Raw genomic sequence first — 22,313 nt, 5'->3', positions numbered from 1 at the left:
GCCATCTACCTATGCCGTGGTGCACCGACAACCTTGGCCATGTGCATAACCCTCCGAACTCAAAACTTTCGTGCACCAAGACTTTCATGGTATTCATTTGGGGACATTTATAGGCCTTTCCAACCCTCACATCTCAAAAACCACGAATTTCATTTTTTCACAAAACTCCCCACCAAGCCTTCTAGCTATGGCGTGGTGCACCGCCAACCTTGGCCATGTGCAAAACCCTCCGAACTCAAAACTTTCGTGCACCAAGACTTTCATGGTATTCATTTGGGGACATTTCTAGGCCTTTCCAACCCTCACAGCTCAAAAACCACGAATTTCATTTTTTCACAAAACTCCCCACCAAGCCTTCTAGCTATCCCGTGGTGCACCGCCAACCTTGGCCATGTGCAAAACCCTCCGAACTCAAAACTTTCGTGCACCAAGACTTTCATGGTATTCATTTGGGGACATTTCTAGGCCTTTCCAACCCTCACATCTAAAAAACCACGAAATTCATTTTTTCACAAAACTCCCCACCAAGCCTTCTAGCAATGCCGTGGTGCACCGCCCACCTTGGCCATGTGCAAAACCCTCTGAAATCAAAACTTTCGTGCACCAAGACTTTCATGGTATTCATTTGGGGACATTTCTCGGCCTTTCCAACCCTCACATTTCAAAAACCACGAATTTCATTTTTTCACAAAACTCCCCACAAGCCATCAAGCTATGCCGTGGTGCACCGACAACCTTGGCCATGTGCAAAACCCAACCAACTCAAAACTTTTATGCACCAAGACTTTCATGGTATTCATTTGGGGGCATTTGGAGGCCAATCCAACCTTCACATCTCAAAAACCATGAATTTCATTTTTTCACAAAACTCCCCACCAAGCCATCTAGCTATGTCGTGGTGCACCCACAACCTTGGCCATGTGCAAAACCCAACAAACTCAAAACTTTTGTGCACGAAGACTTTCATGGTATTAATTTGGGGGCATTTGTAGGCCAATCCAACCCTCATATCTCAAAAACCACGAATTTCATTTTTTCACAAAACTCCCCATCAAGCCTTCTAGCTATGCCGTGGTGCACCGCCAACCTTGGCCATGTGCAAAACCATCCGAACTCAAAACTTTCGTGCACCAAGAATTTCATGGTATTCATTTGGGGACATTTGGAGGCCTTTCCAACCCTCACATCTCAAAAACCACGAATTTCATTTTTTCACAAAACTCCCCACCAAGCCTTCTAGCTATGCCGTGGTACACCGCCATCCTTGGCCATGTGCAAAACCCTCCGAACTCAAAACTTTCGTGCACCAATAATTTCATGGTATTCATTTGGGGACATTTGGAGGCCTTTCCAACCCTCATATCTCAAAAACCACGAATTTCATTTTTTCTCAAAACTCCCCACCAAGCCATCTACCTATGCCGTGGTGCACCGACAACCTTGGCCATGTGCAAAACCCTCCGAACTCAAAACTTTCGTGCACCAAGACTTTCATGGTATTCATTTGGGGAAATTTCTAGGCCTTTCCCACCCTCACATCTCAAAAACCACGAATTTCATTTTTTCACAAAACTCCCCCCACCAAGCCTTCTATCTATGCCGTGGTGCACCGCCAACCTTGGCCATGTGCAAAACCATCCGAACTCAAAACTTTCGTGCACCAAGAATTTCATGGTATTCATTTGGGGACATTCGGAGGCCTTTCCAACCCTCACATCTCAAAAACCACGAATTTCATTTTTTCACAAAACTCCCCACCAAGCCTTCTAGCTATGCCGTGGTACACCGCCATCCTTGGCCATGTGCAAAACCCTCCGAACTCAAAACTTTCGTGCACCAATAATTTCATGGTATTCATTTGGGGACATTTGGAGGCCTTTCCAACCCTCATATCTCAAAAACCACGAATTTCATTTTTTCTCAAAACTCCCCACCAAGCCATCTACCTATGCCGTGGTGCACCGACAACCTTGGCCATGTGCAAAACCCTCCGAACTCAAAACTTTCGTGCACCAAGACTTTCATGGTATTCATTTGGGGAAATTTCTAGGCCTTTCCCACCCTCACATCTCAAAAACCACGAATTTCATTTTTTCACAAAACTCCCCCCACCAAGCCTTCTAGCCATGCCGTGGTGCACCGCCAACCTTGGCCATGTGCAAAACCCTCCGAACTCAAAACTTTCGTGCACAAAGACTTTCATGGTATTCATTTGGAGACATTTCTAGGCCTTTCCAACCCTCACATCTCAAAAACAACGAAATTCATTTTTTCACAAAACTCCCCACCAAGCCTTCCAGCTATGCCGTGGTGCACCGCCAACCTTGGCCATGTGCAAAACCCTCCGAACTCAAAATTTTCGTGCACCAAGAATTTCATGGTATTCATTTGGGGACATTTGGAGGCCTTTCCAACCCTCACATCTCAAAAACCACGAATTTCATTTTTTCACAAAACTCTACACCAAGCCATCTACCTATGTCGTGGTGCACCGACAACCTTGGCCATGTGCAAAACCCTCCGAACTCAAAACTTTCGTGCACCAAGACTTTCATGGTATTCATTTGGGGACATTTCTAGGCCTTTCCAACCCTCACATCTCAAAAACCACGAATTTCATTTTTACACAAAACTCCCCACCAAGCCTTCTAGCTATGCCGTGGTGTACCGCCAACCTTGGCCATGTGCAAAAACCCTCCGAACTCAAAACTTTCGTGCACCAAGACTTTCATGGTATTCATTTGGGGACATTTCTAGGCCTTACCAACCATCACATCTAAAAACCCACGAAATTCATTTTTTCACAAAACTCCCCACCAAGCTTTCTAGCTATGCCGTGGTGCACCGCCAACCTTGGCCATGTGCAAAACCCTCTGAACTCAAAACTTTCGTGCACCAAGACTTTCATGGTATTCATTTGGGGACATTTCTAAGCCTTTCCAACCCTCACATCTCAAAAACCACGAATTTCATTTTTTCACAAAACTCCCCACAAGCCATCTAGCTATGCCGTGGTGCACCGACAACCTTGGCCATGTGCAAAACCCAACCAACTGAAAACTTTTGTGCACCAAGACTTTCATGGTATTCATTTGGGGGCCTTTGGAGGCCAATCCAACCTTCACATCTCAAAAACCACCAGTTTCATTTTTTCACAAAACTCCCCACCAAGCCGTCTAGCTATGCTGTGGTGCACCGACAACCTTGGCCATGTGCAAAACCCAACCAACTCAAACCTTTCCTGCACCAAGACTTTCATGGTATTCATTTGGGGACATTTGTAGGCCTTTCCAACCCTCACATCTCAAAAACCACGAATTTCATTTTTTCACAAAACTCCTCACCAAGCCATCTACCTATGCCATGGTGCACCGACAACCTTGGCCATGTGCAAAACCCTCTGAATTCAAAACTTTCGTGCACCAAGACTTTCATGGTATTCATTTGGGGACATTTGTAGGCCTTTCCAACCCTCACATCTCAAAAACCACGAATTTCATTTTTTCACAAAACTCTACACCAAGCCATCTACCTATGCCGTGGTGCACCGACAACCTTGCCCATGTGCAAAACCCTCCGAACTCAAAACTCTCGTGCACCAAGACTTTCATGGTATTCATTTGGGGACATTTGTAGGCCTTTCCAACCTTCACATCTCAAAAACCACGAATTTCATTTTTTCACAAAACTCTACACCAAGTCATCTACCTATGCCGTGGTGCACCGAGTACCTTGGCCATGTGCAAAACCCTCCGAACTCAAAACTCTCATGCACCAAGACTTTCATGGTATTCATTTGGGGATTTTGTAGGCCTTTCCAACCCTCACATCTCAAAAACCACGAATTTCATTTTTTCACAAAACTCCCCACCAAGCCTTCTAGCTATGCCGTGGTGCACCGCCAAATTTGGCCATGTGCAAAACCCTCCGAACTCAAAACTTTCGTGCACCAAGACTTTCATGGTATTCATTTGGGGACATTTCTAGGCCTTTCCAACCCTCACATCTCAAAAAACACGAATTTCATTTTTTCACAAAACTCTACACCAAGCCAATTAGCTATGCCGTGGTGCACCGACAACCTTGCCCATGTGCAAAACCTTCCGAACTCAAAACTCTCGCACCAAGACTTTCATGGTATTCATTTGGGGACATTTGTTGGCCTTTCCAACCTTCACATCTCAAAAACCACGAATTTCATTTTTTCACAAAACTCTACACCAAGTCATCTACCTATGCCGTGGTGCACCGAGTACCTTGGGCATGTGCAAAACCCTCCGAACTCAAAACTTTCGTGCACCAAGACTTTCATGGTATTCATTTGGGGACATTTCTAGGCCTTTCCAACCCTCACATCTCAAAAAACACGAATTTCATTTTTTCACAAAACTCTACACCAAGCCAATTAGCTATGCCGTGGTGCACCGACAACCTTGCCCATGTGCAAAACCTTCCGAACTCAAAACTCTCGCACCAAGACTTTCATGGTATTCATTTGGGGACATTTGTTGGCCTTTCCAACCTTCACATCTCAAAAACCACGAATTTCATTTTTTCACAAAACTCTACACCAAGTCATCTACCTATGCCGTGGTGCACCGAGTACCTTGGGCATGTGCAAAACCCTCCGAACTCAAAACTTTCGTGCACCAAGACTTTCATGGTATTCATTTGGGGACATTTCTAGGCCTTTCCAACCCTCACATCTAAAAAACCACGAAATTCATTTTTTCACAAAACTCCCCACCAAGTCTTCTAGCTATGCCGTGGTGCACCGCCCACCTTGGCCGTGTGCAAAACCCTCTGAAATCAAAACTTTCGTGCACCAAGACTTTCATGGTATTCATTTGGGGACATTTCTAGGCCTTTCCAACCCTCACATTTCAAAAACCACGAATTTCATTTTTTCACAAAATTCCCCACAAGCCATCAAGTTATGCTGTGGTGCACCGACAACCTTGACCATGTGCAAAACCCAACCAACTCAAAACTTTTATGCACCAAGACTTTCATGGTATTCATTTGGGGGCATTTGGAGGCCAATCCAACCTTCACATCTACAAAACCACGAATTTCATTTTTTCACAAAACTCCTCACCAAGCCATCTAGCTATGTCGTGGTGCACCCACAACCTTGGCCATGTGCAAAACCCAACATACTCAAAACTTTTGTGCACGAAGACTTTCATGGTATTAATTTGGGGGCATTTGTAGGCCAATCCAACCCTCATATCTCAAAAACCACGAATTTCATTTTTTCACAAAACTCCCCACCAAGCCTTCTAGCTATGCCGTGGTGCACCGCCAACCTTGGCCATGTGCAAAACCATCCGAACTCAAAACTTTCGTGCACCAAGAATTTGATGGTATTCATTTGGGGACATTTGGAGGCCTTTCCAACCCTCACATCTCAAAAACCACGAATTTCATTTTTTCACAAAACTCCCCACCAAGCCTTCTAGCTATGCCGTGGTGCACCGCCAACCTTGGCCATGTGCAAAACCCTCCGAACTCAAAACTTTCGTGCACCAATAATTTCATGGTATTCATTTGGGGACATTTGGAGGCCTTTCCAAACCTCACATCTCAAAAACCACGAATTTCATTTTTTCACAAAACTCCCTACCAAGCCTTCTAGCTATGCCGTGGTGCACCGCCAACCTTGGCCATGTGCAAAACCCTCTGAACTCAAAACTTTCGTGCACCAAGAATTTCATGGTATTTATTTGGGGACATTTGGAGGCCTTTCCAACCCTCATATCTCAAAAACCACGTATTTCATTTTTTCTCAAAACTCCCCACCAAGCCATCTACCTATGCCGTGGTGCACCGACAACCTTGGCCATGTGCAAAACCCTCCGAACTCAAAACTTTCATGCACCAAGACTTTCATGGTATTCATTTGGGGAAATTTCTAGGCCTTTCCCACCCTCACATCTCAAAAACCACGAATTTCATTTTTTCACAAAACTCCCCACCAAGCCTTCTAGCCATGCCGTGGTGCACCGCCAACCTTGGCCATGTGCAAAACCCTCCGAACTCAAAACTTTCGTGCATAAAGACTTTCATGGTATTCATTTGGAGACATTTCTAGGCCTTTCCAACCCTCACATCTCAAAAACAACGAAATTCATTTTTTCACAAAACTCCCCACCAAGCCTTCTAGCTATGCCGTGGTGCACCACCAACCTTGGCCATGTGCAAAACCCTCCGAACTCAAAACTTTCGTGCACCAAGAATTTCATGGTATTCATTTGGGGACATTTGGAGGCCTTTCCAACCCTCACATCTCAAAAACCACGAATTTCATTTTTTCACAAAACTCCCCACCAAGCCATCTACCTATGCCGTGGTGCACCGACAACCTTGGCCATGTGCAAAACCCTCCGAACTCAAAACTTTCGTGCACCAAGACTTTCATGGTATTCATTTGGGGACATTTCTAGGCCTTTCCAACCCTCACATCTCAAAAACCACGAATTTCATTTTTTCACAAAACTCCCCACCAAGCCTTCTAGCTATGCCGTGGTGTACCGCCAACCTTGGCCATGTGCAAAACCCTCCGAACTCAAAACTTTCGTGCACCAAGACTTTCATGGTATTCATTTGGGGACATTTCTAAGCCTTTCCAACCCTCACATCTCAAAAACCACGAATTTCATTTTTTCACAAAACTCCCCACAAGCCATCTAGTTATGCCGTGGTGCACCGACAACCTTGGCCATGTGCAAAACCCAACCAACTCAAAACTTTCGTGCTCCAAGACTTTCATGGTATTCATTTGGGGACATTTGTAGGCCTTTCCAACCCTCACATCTCAAAAACCACGAATTTCATTTTTTCACAAAACTCCTCACCAAGCCATCTACCTATCCCACGGTGCACCGACAACCTTGGCCATGTGCAAAACCCTCTGAATTCAAAACTTTCGTGCACCAAGACTTTCATGGTATTCATTTGGGGACATTTGTAGGCCTTTCCAACCCTCACATCTCAAAAACCACGAATTTCATTTTTTCACAAAACTCTACACCAAGCCATCTACCTATGTCGTGGTGCACCGACAACCTTGCCCATGTGCAAAACCCTCCGAACTCAAAACTCTCGTGCACCAAGACTTTCATGGTATTCATTTGGGGACATTTGAAGGCCTTTCCAACCTTCACATCTCAAAAACCACGAATTTCATTTTTTCACAAAACTCTACACCAAGTCATCTACCTATGCCGTGGTGCACCGAGTACCTTGGCCATGTGCAAAACCCTCCGAACTCAAAACTCTCATGCACCAAGACTTTCATGGTATTCATTTGGGGATTTTGTAGGCCTTTCCAACCCTCACATCTCAAAAACCACGAATTTCATTTTTTCACAAAACTCCCCACCAAGCCTTCTAGCTATGCCGTCGTGCACCGCCAAATTTGGCCATGTGCAAAACCCTCCGAACTCAAAACTTTCGTGCACCAAGACTTTCATGGTATTCATTTGGGGACATTTCTAGGCCTTTCCAACCCTCACATCTCAAAAACCACGAATTTCATTTTTTCACAAAACTCTACACCAAGCCATCTAGCTCTGCCGTGGTGCACCGACAACCTTGCCCATGTGCAAAACCTTCCGAACTCAAAACTCTCGCACTAAGACTTTCATGGTATTCATTTGGGGACATTTGTTGGCCTTTCCAACCTTCACATCTCAAAAACCACGAATTTCATTTTTTCACAAAACTCTACACCAAGTCATCTACCTATGCCGTGGTGCACCGAGTACCTTGGCCATGTGCAAAACCCTACGAACTCAAAACTTTCGTGCACCAAGACTTTCATGGTATTCATTTGGGGACATTTCTAGGCCTTTCCAACCCTCACATCTAAAAAACCACGAAATTCATTTTTTCATAAAACTCCCCACCAAGCCTTCTAGCTATGCCGTGGTGCACCGCCAACCTTGGTCATGTGCAAAACCCTCTGAACTCAAAACTTTCGTGCACCAAGACTTTCATGGTATTCATTTGGGGACATTTCTAAGCCTTTCCAACCCTCATATCTCAAAAACCACGAATTTCATTTTTTCACAAAACTCCCCACCAAGCCTTCTAGCTATGCCGTGGTGCACCGCCAACCTTGGCCATGTGCAAAACCCTCCGAACTCAAAACTCTCGTGCACCAAGACTTTCATGGTATTCATTTGGGGACATTTGTAGGCCTTTCCAACCTTCACATCTCAAAAACCACGAATTTCATTTTTTCACAAAACTCTACACCAAGTCATCTCCCTATGCCGTGGTGCACCGAGTACCTTGGCCATGTGCAAAACCCTCCGAACTCAAAACTCTCATGCACCAAGACTTTCATGGTATTCATTTGGGGATTTTGTAGGCCTTTCCAACCCTCACATCTCAAAAACCACGAATTTCATTTTTTCACAAAACTCCCCACCAAGCCTTCTAGTTATGCCGTGGTGCACCGCCAACCTTGGCCATGTGCAAAACCCTCCGAACTCAAAACTTTCGTGCACAAAGACTTTCATGGTATTCATTTGGAGACATTTCTAGGCCTTTCCAACCCTCACATCTCAAAAACAACGAAATTCATTTTTTCACAAAACTCCCCACCAAGCCTTCTAGCTATGCCTTGGTCCACCGCCAACCTTGGCCATGTGCAAAACCCTCCGAACTCAAAACTTTCGTGCACCAAGAATTTCATGGTATTCATTTGGGGACATTTGGAGGCCTTTCCAACCCTCACATCTCAAAAACCACGAATTTCATTTTTTCACAAAACTCCCCACCAAGCCATCTAGCTTTGCCGTGGTGCACCGACAACCTTGGCCATGTGCAAAACCCAACCAACTGAAAACATTTGTGCACCAAGACTTTCATGGTATTCATTTGGGGGAATTTGGATGCCAATCCAACATTCACATCTCAAAAACCACGAATTTCATTTTTTCACAAAACTCCCCACCAAGCCGTCTAGCTATGCTGTGGTGCACCGACAACCTTGGCCATGTGCAAAACCAAACCAACTCAAAACTTTTGTGCACCAAGACTTTCATGGTATTCATTTGGGGACAGTTGTAGGCCTTTCCAACCCTCACATCTCAAAAACCACGAATTTCATTTTTTCACAAAACTCCTCACCAACCCATCTACCTATGCCATGGTGCACCGACAACCTTGGCCGTGTGCAAAACCCTCCGAACTCAAAACTTTTGTGCACCAATAATTTCATGGTATTCATTTGGGGGCATTTGGAGGCCATTCAAACCCTCACATCTCAAAAACCACGAATTTCATTTTTTCACAAAACTCCCCACAAAGCCATCTACCTATGTCGTGGTACACCGACAACCTTGGCCATGTGCAAAACCCTCTGAACTCAAAACTTTCGTGCACCAAGACTTTCATGGTATTCATTTGGGGACATTTGTAGGCCTTTCCAACCCTCACATCTCAAAAACCACGAATTTCATTTTTTCACAAAACTCTACACCAAGCCTACCTATGCCGTGGTGCACCGACAACCTTGGCCATGTGCAAAACCCTCCGAACTCAAAACTCTCGTGCACCAAGACTTTCATGGTATTCATTTGGGGACATTTGTAGGCCTTTCCAACCTTCACATCTCAAAAACCACGAATTTCATTTTTTCACAAAACACTACACCAAGTCATCTACCTATGCCGCGGTGCACCGACAACCTTGGCCATGTGCAAAACCCTCCGAAATCAAAACTCTCATGCACCAAGACTTTCATGGTATTCATTTGGGGATTTTGTAGGCCTTTCCAACCTTCACATCTCAAAAACCACGAATTTCATTTTTTCACAAAACTCCTCACCAAGCCATCTACCTATGCCGTGGTGCACCGACAACCTTGGCCATGTGCAAAACCCAACCAACTCAAAACTTTTGTGCACCAAGACTTTCATGGTATTCATTTGGGGACATTTGTAGGCCTTTCCAACCCTCACATCTCAAAAACCACGAAATTCATTGTTTCATAAAACTCCCCACCAAGCCTTCTAGCTATGCCGTGGTGCACCGCCAACCTTGGCCATGTGCAAAACCCTCTGAACTCAAAACTTTCGTGCACCAAGACTTTCATGGTATTCATTTGGGGACATTTCTAGGCCTTTCCAACCCTCACATCTCAAAAACCACGAATTTCATTTTTTCACAAAACTCCCCACAAGCCATCTAGCTATGCCGTGGTGCATTGACAACCTTGGCCATGTGTAAAACCCAACCAACTGAAAACTTTTGTGCACCAAGACTTTCATGGTATTCATTTGGGGGCATTTGGAGGCCAATCCAACCTTCACATCTCAAAAACCACGAATTTCATTTTTTCACAAAACTCCCCACCAAGCCATCTAGCTATGCTGTGGTGCACCGACAACCTTGGCCATGTGCAAAACCCAACCAACTCAAAACTTTTGTGCACCAAGACTTTCATGGTATTCATTTGGGGGCAGTTGTAGGCCTTTCCAACCCTCACATCTCAAAAACCACGAATTTCATTTTTTCACAAAACTCCTCACCAACCCATCTACCTATGCCATGGTGCACCGACAACCTTGGCCGTGTGCAAAACCCTCCGAACTCAAAACTTTTGTGCACCAATAATTTCATGGTATTCATTTGGGGGCATTTGGAGGCCATTCAAACCCTCACATCTCAAAAACCACGAATTTCATTTTTTCACAAAACTCCCCACAAAGCCATCTACATATGTCGTGGTACACCGACAACCTTGGCCATGTGCAAAACCCTCTGAACTCAAAACTTTCGTGCACCAAGACTTTCATGGTATTCATTTGGGGACATTTGTAGGCCTTTCCAACCCTCACATCTCAAAAACCACGAATTTCATTTTTTCACAAAACTCTACACCAAGCCTACCTATGCCGTGGTGCACCGACAACCTTGGCCATGTGCAAAACCCTCCGAACTCAAAACTCTCGTGCACCAAGACTTTCATGGTATTCATTTGGGGACATTTGTAGGCCTTTCCAACCTTCACATCTCAAAAACCACGAATTTCATTTTTTCACAAAACACTACACCAAGTCATCTACCTATGCCGCGGTGCACCGACAACCTTGGCCATGTGCAAAACCCTCCGAACTCAAAACTCTCATGCACCAAGACTTTCATGGTATTCATTTGGGGATTTTGTAGGCCTTTCCAACCTTCACATCTCAAAAACCACGAATTTCATTTTTTCACAAAACTCCTCACCAAGCCATCTACCTATGCCGTGGTGCACCGACAACCTTGGCCATGTGCAAAACCCAACCAACTCAAAACTTTTGTGCCCCAAGACTTTCATGGTATTCATTTGGGGACATTTGTAGGCCTTTCCAACCCTCACATCTCAAAAACCACGAATTTCATTTTTTAACAAAACTCCTCACCAAGCCATCTACCTATGCCATGGTGCACCGACAACCTTGGCCATGTGCAAAACCCTCTGAACTCAAAACTTTCGTGCACCAAGACTTTCATGGTATTCATTTGGGGACATTTCTAGGCCTTTCCAACCCTCACATATCAAAAACTACGAATTTCATTTTTTCACAAAACTCTACACCAAGCCATCTACCTATGCCGTGGTGCATCGACAACCTTGCCCATGTGCAAAACCCTCCGAACTCAAAACTCTCGTGCACCAAGACTTTCATGGTATTCATTTGGGGACATTTGTAGGCCTTTCCAACCTTCACATCTCAAAAACCACGAATTTCATTTTTTCACAAAACTCAACACCAAGTCATCTACCTATGCCGTGGTGCACCGAGTACCTTGGCCATGTGCAAAACCCTCCGAACTCAAAACTCTCATGCACCAAGACTTTCATGGTATTCATTTGGGGATTTTGTAGGCCTTTCCAACCCTCACATCTCAAAAACCACGAATTTCATTTTTTCACAAAACTCCCCACCAAGCCTTCTATCTATGCCGTGGTGCACCGCCAACCTTGGCCATGTGCAAAACCCTCCGAACTCAAAACTTTCGTGCACCAAGACTTTCATGGTATTCATTTGGGGACATTTCTAGGCCTTTCCAGCCCTCACATCTCAAAAACCACGAATTTCATTTTTTCACAAAACTCTACACCAAGCCATTTAGCTATGCCGTGGTGCACCGACAACCTTGCCCATGTGCAAAACCTTCCGAACTCAAAACTCTCGCACCAAGACTTTCATGGTATTCATTTGGGGACATTTGTTGGCCTTTCCAACCTTCACATCTCAAAAACCACGAATTTCATTTTTTCACAAAACTCTACACCAAGTCATCTACCTATGCCGTGGTGCACCGAGTACCTTGGGCATGTGCAAAACCCTCCGAACTCAAAACTTTCGTGCACCAAGACTTTCATGGTATTCATTTGGGGACATTTCTAGGCCTTTCCAAACCTCACATCTAAAAAACCACGAAATTCATTTTTTCATAAAACTCCCCACCAAGCCTTCTAGCTATGCCGTGGTGCACCGCCAACCTTGGCCATTTGCAAAACCCTCTGAACTCAAAACTTTCGTGCACCAAGACTTTCATGGTATTCATTTGGGGACATTTCTAGGCCTTTCCAACCCTCACATCTAAAACCACGAATTTCATTTTTTCACAAAACTCCCCACAAGCCATCTAGCTATGCCGTGGTGCACCGACAACCTTGGCCATGTGCAAAACCCAACCAACTCAAAACTTTTGTGCACCAAGACTTTCATGGTATTCATTTGGGGACATTTGTAGGCCTTTCCAACCCTCACATCTCAAAAACCACGAATTTCATTTTTTCACAAAACTCCTCACCAAGCCATCTACCTATGCCATGGTGCACCGACAACCTTGGCCGTGTGCAAAACCCTCCGAACTCAAAACTTTTGTGCACCAATAATTTCATGGTATTCATTTGGGGGCATTTGGAGGCCATTCAAACCCTCACATCTCAAAAACCACGAATTTCATTTTTTCACAAAACTCCCCACAAAGCCATCTACCTATGTCGTGGTACACCGACAACCTTGGCCATGTGCAAAACCCTCTGAACTCAAAACTTTCGTGCACCAAGACTTTCATGGTATTCATTTGGGGACATTTGTAGGCCATTCCAACCCTCACATCTCAAAAACCACGAATTTCATTTTTTCACAAAACTCTACACCAAGCCTACCTATGCCGTGGTGCACCGACAACCTTGGCCATGTGCAAAACCCTCCGAACTCAAAACTCTCGTGCACCAAGACTTTCATGGTATTCATTTGGGGACATTTGTAGGCCTTTCCAACCTTCACATCTCAAAAACCACGAATTTCATTTTTTCACAAAACTCTACACCAAGTCATCTACCTATGCCGCGGTGCACCGACAACCTTGGCCATGTGCAAAACCCTCCGAACTCAAGACTCTCATGCACCAAGACTTTCATGGTATTCATTTGGGGATTTTGTAGGCCTTTCCAACCTTCACATCTCAAAAACCACGAATTTCATTTTTTCACAAAACTCCTCACCAAGCCATCTACCTATGCCGTGGTGCACCGACAACCTTGGCCATGTGCAAAACCCTCAGAACTCAAAACTTTCATGCACCAAGACTTTCATGGTATTCATTTGGGGACAATTAGAGGCCATTCCAACCCTCACATCTCAAAAACCACGAATTTCATTTTTTCACAAAACTCCCCACCAAGCCATATCTACCTATGCCGTGGTGCACCGACAACCTTTGCCATGTGCAAAATCCTCCGAACTCAAAACTTTCGTGCGCCAAGAATTTCATGGTATTCATTTGGGGGCATTTGGAGGCCATTCCAACCCTCACATCTCAAAAACCATGAATTTCATTTTTTCACAAAACTCCCCACCAAGCCATCTACCTATGCCCTGGTGCACCGACATCCTTGGCCATGTGCAAAACCCTACAAAGTCAAAACTTTCGTGCACCAAGACTTTCATGGTATTCATTTGGGGACATTTGTAGGCCTTTCCAACCCTCACATCTCAAAAACCACGAATTTCATTTTTTCACAAAACTCTACACCAAGCCTACCTATGCCGTGGTGCACCGACAACCTTGGCCATGTGCAAAACCCTCCGAACTCAAAACTCTCGTGCACCAAGACTTTCATGGTATTCATTTGGGGACATTTGTAGGCCTTTCCAACCTTCACATCTCAAAAACCACGAATTTCATTTTTTCACAAAACTCTACACCAAGTCATCTACCTATGCCGCGGTGCACCGACAACCTTGGCCATGTGCAAAACCCTCCGAACTCAAAACTCTCATGCACCAAGACTTTCATGGTATTCATTTGGGGATTTTGTAGGCCTTTCCAACCTTCACATCTCAAAAACCACGAATTTCATTTTTTCACAAAACTCCTCACCAAGCCATCTACCTTTGCCGTGGTGCACCGACAACCTTGGCCATGTGCAAAACCCTCCGAACTCAAAACTTTCATGCACCAAGACTTTCATGGTATTCATTTGGGGACAATTAGAGGCCATTCCAACCCTCACATCTCAAAAACCACAAATTTCATTTTTTCACAAAATTCCCCACCAAGCCATATCTACCTATGCCGTGGTGCACCGACAACCTTGGCCATGTGCAAAATCCTCCGAACTCAAAACTTTCGTGCGCCAAGAATTTCATGGTATTCATTTGGGGGCATTTGGAGGCCATTCCAACCCTCACATCTCAAAAACCATGAATTTCATTTTTTCACAAAACTCCTCACCAAGCCATCTACCTATGCCCTGGTGCACCGACATCCTTGGCCATGTGCAAAACCCTACGAAGTCAAAACTTTCGTGCATAGTTCACCATCTTTTGGGTCTCGACATGTATGCTCTCACTCGAACCCTTCACATATGATCAGGGTCGGTCGGCGGTGCAACCCACAAGGGGATCCAACAAATCACCTTCCTTGCGCCTTACGAGATTACTCACCCGTTGACTCGCACACATGTGAGACTCCTTGAGGCGCTTACGGAGCACGTACGTGCCGAGACACGCCATGAGGCGTGGGCTGCCGTCCACAATGGCGACGATGAGGTCTCCACGAGCATTTCAACAGCCCGGACTTGGGCCACCGTCACAATCCGCATCGATCAATGCCTCGAGTCGATCGGCAGACTGGCTTTCACTATTCCACATCCGACCGAGACACATCGTCGGCCCCCATCCGCTTCCCTCCCTGCAATTTCAAGCCCTCTTTGACTCTCTTTTCAAAGTCCTTTTCATCTTTTCCTCGCGGTACTTGTTCGCTATCGGTCTCTCACCAGTATTTAGCCTTGGACGGAATTTACCGCCCGATTGGGGCTGCATTCCCAAACAACCCGACTCGCTGACAGCGTCATGAGACCCCAACAAGCCCAAGCTCAAGTGCATCAACAAGCCCAAGCCCACATCAAGGCCCAATCACTAGAAGCATGATGAGAAAGATTCACATGGGCCTCACACAAGATGATCAAGTCAATCATGGGCTTTTTACATTATTTACATGGGCTAAAGAAATCTCTAAAATATGAGATGATGCATGAAGGAAGTTGTCTAGATTTAAGTTGGGCCATTGTTTAGGCTTTGCTTTCAATAAAAGCTAGAACACTTGTTGGGATCATTTGGGCCGAGCCCAATGTGCCACCTTTGGCCGAGAGTTACTAGAGTGGATCTCCTTTTAGATGCAAGCAAAGCATGAACTAAGCAAGGAGCATGTGATGGAAGCATGGTGTGTATGACTTGGACAAGGAGAGTGTGATACGCCACTTGGCACCATCTAGACTCATCTACTACATCACATGGTCTACATTCAAGCTTCTTCTCCAAGCTACATTTGCATTTCATCTTTGTTGCATTTTCTCTTTATTTGGCCGGCCATGTGCCTATAAATAGAGCCACTCAAATATTGTAATGGTTACTCTTGAATTGCTAATAGATGCTAGTGTTTGAGATCACTCCACACTTCTATTAATTTGAGAGCATATGGCTAACCTTCTCCTTCATCTCCTCTAGCCACCTTCCATACCATAGCTCCACTTCTACTCTTCATCTTCACCAAATTCTCCATTTCTGAGAGCAACCTTTCTCTAATTCTCCAAATTCCGCTGCACTTCATCTTCTCCTCATCATTCTCCATGGATTTCCTTCCTCTCCTACTCCAAGGACGTCCATCAATTGGTATCTAGAGCCATCCAAGCCTTTGGTGCATCCATCCTCTTGGTTTGGGTAAGGTTCTTTGTCCATACTTGTGTCCTCTTTCATTTTCCGTTTTGTCTCTTTTCTCCACTGTTTTCTTCACTTTTGCTGCTGTTTTTTTCATGTTTTTAATGTTCTCCACCGTTTGACATTGAGGCTACATGAATCTCCATTGATTCATCTTGTAGTACTCCTTGCTTCATTGGTGCAAATCTGTTTTTAGGTTCCATTTTCGTTTTTCCAGCACTTGTTCTTTGGTTCTTGAGTTTTCTGCATTTTTATTCAGTGAATTCAGTTCTTCTTTGCATTTTATCATTCCAGTTATGTTTAAGTCATGTTCTATGCTTTGTTTGTGCTTTAATTCATCTTTTCCACCGTTTAATTGCATTGCTTACTGAATTGATTGAGTTTTTGCGCCACATCTCACAGCCAAAACACTATGATCCTTCAAGGAAGTGTGTGGATGTTTAAGGCCTGAATCCTCACTGTTTTTCATCCATTTCACCGATTGGATTGTGCTTTTGTGTGTCTACGATGTTCTTCTATGATTCATGCTTGATTTCAGTTCATAATCAAGTTCTTTAGCTATGCTTTCCACAGAACATCTCCTACAATTTCAGAGAGCAAATCTGCTCCAGTTTTCTTCTGTTTTCTACCAAATCACTGCACGCACAGTCTCTGTTTTTGATTTTTTGTGAGTATCTCAGTGCACCAAAATTCAATCTGATTTTTGCCTCATTTAGTTAACATCCAGACGAAAAATACAAAAAAAGAATCATTCAAAAATGTTGAGTACAAAAAAAATGAAAAATCACGCAAGTTGAGGCTCATATTTCCGTTTTCTGGCACTGCAGTTTCCGAAAACTCACTGTTTCATTGCTGTTTTGTGCGTGTTTGTGTGTTTTTAGTGCTCTTTTTCACATGAATTTTGGCTTGAGTTTGTACTCTATATTGCTTCATTATTGATTTGCTTTGGAAGTCAATTCATTACTTCATTTGCTACTGCTTTGCAATGAGTACTTCAGCCATATGATTGAGCACTATTGTCTTGCTGTTTTTGCTGTTTTCATCTATTCTAGTGCATTTCTAGGTTCTTTTTGTGGTGCTTGCCTTTCTTTCCAGCCTTTGATTTCTTGCTTGTCACTTCTTGAATCTCCTTCTAGTCATGTTTCATTTCAATTCTCTTTTGGTTTAACATTTCTAATTAGCTTTTCTTGCTTTCTCCTTTGTTTGGGTTCATCTCTCGGTTTTGGTTGATTAATGATGCTATGGAGTTTAGAATGGTTTGTATGATATGGTAGCATCTTAGGTGGTGGATATTGAAGTAGAATTTTAGCTTGTGTGCTTATCCTTTTCCTCACCTATTGAGAGTTTTGGACCTATTCATTTGAGAGTGTGTGTGCTAACTCCATTGCTTGGTATAGTTTTTTTTGCTGTTTTGTTTTTTGGTGCAGGTTTGGTGGCTGTTTTGGCCTTAAAACCAAGGCTATAGTTGCTGTTTTGCACTTCATTTTGGTGGCTTAAGGTGCTTACAAGTGCCTTACTTGGTGGTGGTCTTTATTCAAATCAAAAGGAGGCTACAAGCCAAGCTCTTGGCTCTTGATTTTGTGCAAATTGGCAGCACTTTGGCAGAACATTTGGAGTTGCATTGTTTCTTATTTTTGGCTTTATTTCTTTGTACTTTGTACTTCTTTTGGGCACATCTTATTTGGTACCATTTTGAAGCCTCCTTGATTGTGAAATTGCATCTTTTGAGCATCAAAATTTGAGATATTAAGTGGCTTGAGGTTGCTTCATTTTGAGTACGAAATTAGTGAACCAAAAATGCTTTCAAATTCCATTGTATCCATGGCCTACTTAGGTGTCTTGGGGAACCAAAGGTGTTCAATCCCATCTCCTAAGTAGAACCTTTTTCATATTCTAGTGCAACGTTTTAGTAAGTGAGTGTGTTGAAAGTTCTAAGTGCTTTCTCACCTTGCTTTTAGGCCGCATAGTTAGACGCTTAGTGGTTTAAATTTGTGAGACCAAAGTCTCTAAAATTTTTGCCATTTAGGGGTCCATTTTTAGTGTTAGTCTTTTATTTTCTTTGAGTCTTGTTTGTGTTTGTTAGTGCTTAGTGTCTCAAGTGATTCTATTTACTTAGCCTTAAACAATTGTGTGATCTTTGAAACCTTTTGCAAATACATCTTGGCAAGGATTGGCCTTGGTACTTAAGAAGTCTTTTAGACTCACCTCGCCTAACCTGGAGGTCTACTTGTGCTTGGTTTCTTCTTTCACTATTTTGTTAAAGTTCTAAGTTCTTTCAATCACCATGAGCACTAGAAGGGCTACTCGTGCTAGTACCCAACATCAACAACGTGATGAAAACAACCTCCACACAAGTGGTGATGAGGAGGTTGAGGTTGATCCTAGAGTCCTAAATAATCTCTCTCAAGAGGTTAGGGACCTTAAAATTCAAATGGCTTCCATACAAGCCAATCTTCAATTAATTGTCAATCAACTTACCCCTCCCAACCACAATACCCGTGCCTCTCCTAGGCCTTCTCGTGCCCCTTCAAGGCATGAGTATGATTTTGAAGAGGAGGAAGATGAGCGCATTAACCTTAGACAATCGCCTCGTGTAAGAAGGCAAAGGCGCATACCTCCTCACCCAAAGGAAGTCAAAATTGATTTGCCTCATTTCTATGGGAAGGATAATGTTGAGGTTTTTCTTGATTGGCTTGCCAAAGTAGAACAATTGTTTGAGAGTCATGTTGTAGAGGAAGAGAGGCGTCTGTCTCTAGCTACTCTTAGCTTTCAAGGGCATGCTCTTAATTGGTGGACTTCCTTAGTCCTCCAAAGAAGGAGAAAAGGGCTACATGATATTGAGTATTGGAATGATCTTAAGCAAGCCCTTCATGCCCGCCATGTTCCCTCCTACTACAAAAGAGAGCTCTTGGACAAGCTCCAAAGGCTCCAACAAAGATCTATGTCTATAGAAGAGTATAGACAAAAGATGGAGCTCTACATCATGAGAGCCGGAATTGAAGAAGAAGAGGAACTTACCATTGCTAGGTTCTTAAGTGGACTCAATTACAACATAAGAGATAAAGTTGAGTTGCTCCCTTACCGCAATTTTAATGATCTTGTTCAAATGAGCATCAAGGTGGAGCAACAACTTTTGAGACGTCCTTCTCGCAAGGATTCTCCCTCTTTTTCTAAAAATGATTTTCCAAAGAAAGATTTTTCAAAAGAAAAAGAGTCCACTCTTAAGAGCCTTACAAAGGTAGGTGACAAGGGTGAATCCTCCACCAACAAAAGAGGTAGTGACATCAAATGTTTCAAGTATCTAGGTAGAGGTCATGTGGCCGCTCAATGCCCTACCAAATGCACCATTGTGCTTAAGGGTAAAGACCTCTACACTAGCCAAGAGGAGTCATCTTCAAGTGACTCCGACACTTCTCATTCTAGTGATTCTCAAGAACATTCATATCCAAATGAAGGGAAACTTTTGATGATTAGGAGGCTTCTCAATAATCAATTTAGCATTCCTCTCAATGATCAAAGAGAAAATATTTTCCACACAAGATGTGAGGTTTTGAAAAACACTTGTTCTTTGATCATTGATAGTGGATCTTGTTGCAATTGTTGTAGCACAAGATTAGTTGAGAAGTTGAATTTGACTTTGTTACCCCATCCCAAACCTTACAAACTTCATTGGCTTAATGAAGATGGGGATCTCAAAGTTGAACATCAAGTGAAAGTCAAGTTATCCATTGGGAAATTTAAAGATAAAGTTTTATGTGATGTAATCCCAATGGAAGCTTGCCATACTCTCTTGGGGAGGCCTTGGCAATTTGATCATAAAACCTTACACAATGGCCACACCAATGAGATCACCCTCCAAAATCATTCAAAAACTTTTGTGTTGCATCCCCTCACTCCTAGCCAAGTTGCTAGTGATCAAATTCAAATGCGAGCTAGGAGAGAGGAAGAGAGTTCCAAGAACTCTAATGCTTCTAAAGATTCTAAGGACAAGACAAAGGTAGAGGAAGTTTCTTCTTCTAAGGATGTTGCTCATGAAGTTCTTTTAACTCATAAAACTCTTTTGCACACTCTTCATAATGAGCAACCTCCCTTCCTCTTACTTTGTCAAGCAATCCTTACTTGTCTTGAGCATCCTTCTCTTACGGATCTACCTCCTTCCATTCGTGCTCTCCTTCATGAATTTCAAGATATTTTTCCAAAGGATGGCCCTCATGGTCTCCCACCTTTTAGAGGGATTGAGCACCAAATTGATTTTTTCCCAGGGGCAAGTCTTCCTAATAGACCTGCCTATAGGACAAACCCAATTGAGACCAAGAAGATAGAAACTCAAGTGAATGAGTTGCTAGACAAGGGATGGGTTCAAAAAAGTTTAAGTCCTTGTGATGTGCCTGTGTTGTTGGTGCCCAAGAAAGATGGAAAGTGGCGTATGTGCTGTGATTGTAGGGCTATCAACAACATCACCATAAAATATAGGCATCCAATCCCAAGACTAGATGATATGTTGGATGAATTACATGGAGCACAAATATTTTCAAAAATAGACCTCAAAAGTGGTTATCACCAAATTCGTATTCAAAAAGGTGATGAGTGGAAAACTGCTTTCAAAACAAAATTTGGTCTATATGAATGGTTAGTCATGCCCTTTGGTCTAACCAATGCGCCTAATGAATCATGTCTTGCGAGATTGTATAGGCAAGTTTGTTGTTGTCTATTTTGATGACATCTTGGTGTATAGTACAAGCTCTAAACTTCATGTGGGTCATCTTAGAGTTGTGTTATCTCTTCTCCGAGACCACCAACTCTATGCTAACATTGACAAGTGCACTTTCTGTGTAGAGAGTGTCATCTTTTTGGGATTTGTGGTCAATAAGAGTGGGGTGCATGTTGACCCCGTAAAAATCAAGGCCATCCAAGAATGGCCTGTGCCAAAGAATGTTGGGGACATTAGAAGTTTTCATGGATTAGTAAGTTTTTATAGAAGATTTGTCCCCAACTTCTCCACCATTGCTTCACCCCTCAATGAACTTGTTAAGAAAGACATATCTTTTGAGTGGGGTGAAAGACAACAAAAGGCTTTTGATGATATCAAGACTAGGCTCACCCAAGCTCCCATTCTTGCTCTTCCAAATTTTGAGAAAACTTTTGAGCTAGAATGTGATGCTTCTGGGGTGGGAATAGGTGCGGTTTTGTTACAAGAAGGCCATCCAATTGCCTATTTTAGTGAAAAACTAAATGGTCCTTCTCGTAACTATCCCACCTATGACAAAGAGTTATATGCTCTTGTGCGAGCTCTTCATACTTGGGAACATTATCTTGTAACAAAAGAGTATATTATCCATAGTGATCATGAAACTCTCAAGTATTTGAAGAGCCAACACAAATTGAATAAAAGGCATGCAAAGTGGGTTGAGTACTTGGAACAATTCCCTTATGTTATCAAGTACAAGAAAGGGAAAGCTAATGTGGTGGCTGATGCACTATCAAGGAGATATACTCTCTTAGCCAAGCTTGGATCCCAAATTCTTGGATTTGACAACATATGTGAATTGTATATTAATGATCCCTTCTTTGCTACCATTTATCATGATTGTCTCACTAAGTCCCAAGGCGGCTTTTATCTCTCAAGTGGATATCTTTTCAAAGAAGGCCGCCTATGTATTCCTCTAGGTTCTCATAGAAAACTTTTGATCAAAGAAATGCATGAGGGGGGACTTATGGGTCACTTTGGGGTCGCCAAAACTTTGGCCATGCTTAAAGAGAAATTCTTTTGGCCCCATATGAAAAGGGAAATCCAAAACTATTGCGCTAGTTGTTTGAATTGTTTGCATGTTAAGTCTAGCGAAATGCCTGCAGGGATGTATACTCCTTTGCCTGTTGCTTCCACCCCTTGGGAGGATATAAGTATGGATTTTGTCCTAGGGCTTCCAAGGACTTCTAGGGGTGTTGACTCTATATTTGTGGTAGTGGACCGTTTTTCTAAAATGGCACATTTTATACCAAGCCACAAAGTAGATGATGCTAGCAACATAGCAAGGTTGTTCTTTAGAGAAGTGGTTCGCCTTCATGGTTTACCCA

The 22,313-nt window shown here is 43.3% G+C and overlaps 1 protein-coding gene across 2 annotated transcripts; it reads left to right on the top strand.

Moving 5' to 3' along the window:
* Positions 1 to 15,935: 15,935 nt before the first annotated feature.
* On the top strand, positions 15,936 to 21,076 carry LOC146888242 (uncharacterized). 2 transcript variants are annotated; one of them, XM_085669596.1, is made up of 2 exons: positions 15,936 to 16,241; positions 17,666 to 21,076. In XM_085669596.1, exon 2 carries the CDS (start codon positions 18,523 to 18,525, stop codon positions 20,953 to 20,955), a length of 2,433 nt encoding a protein of 810 aa, XP_085525722.1. In that variant the 5' UTR covers positions 15,936 to 16,241; positions 17,666 to 18,522; the 3' UTR covers positions 20,956 to 21,076. The 2 variants fall into 2 exon arrangements, with proteins under 2 accessions (XP_085525722.1, XP_085525721.1); XM_085669595.1 differs by having other exon boundaries at positions 17,636 to 21,076.
* Positions 21,077 to 22,313: the final 1,237 nt, after the last annotated feature.

This window comes from Vigna unguiculata, chromosome 2 (genome assembly GCF_037176805.1).
Source record: "Vigna unguiculata cultivar grain cowpea cultivar isolate G323 ecotype 2 chromosome 2, ASM3717680v1, whole genome shotgun sequence".
Classification (NCBI taxonomy): Eukaryota; Viridiplantae; Streptophyta; class Magnoliopsida; order Fabales; family Fabaceae; genus Vigna; species Vigna unguiculata.
This window is presented reverse-complemented; position numbering and strand designations above follow the sequence as displayed.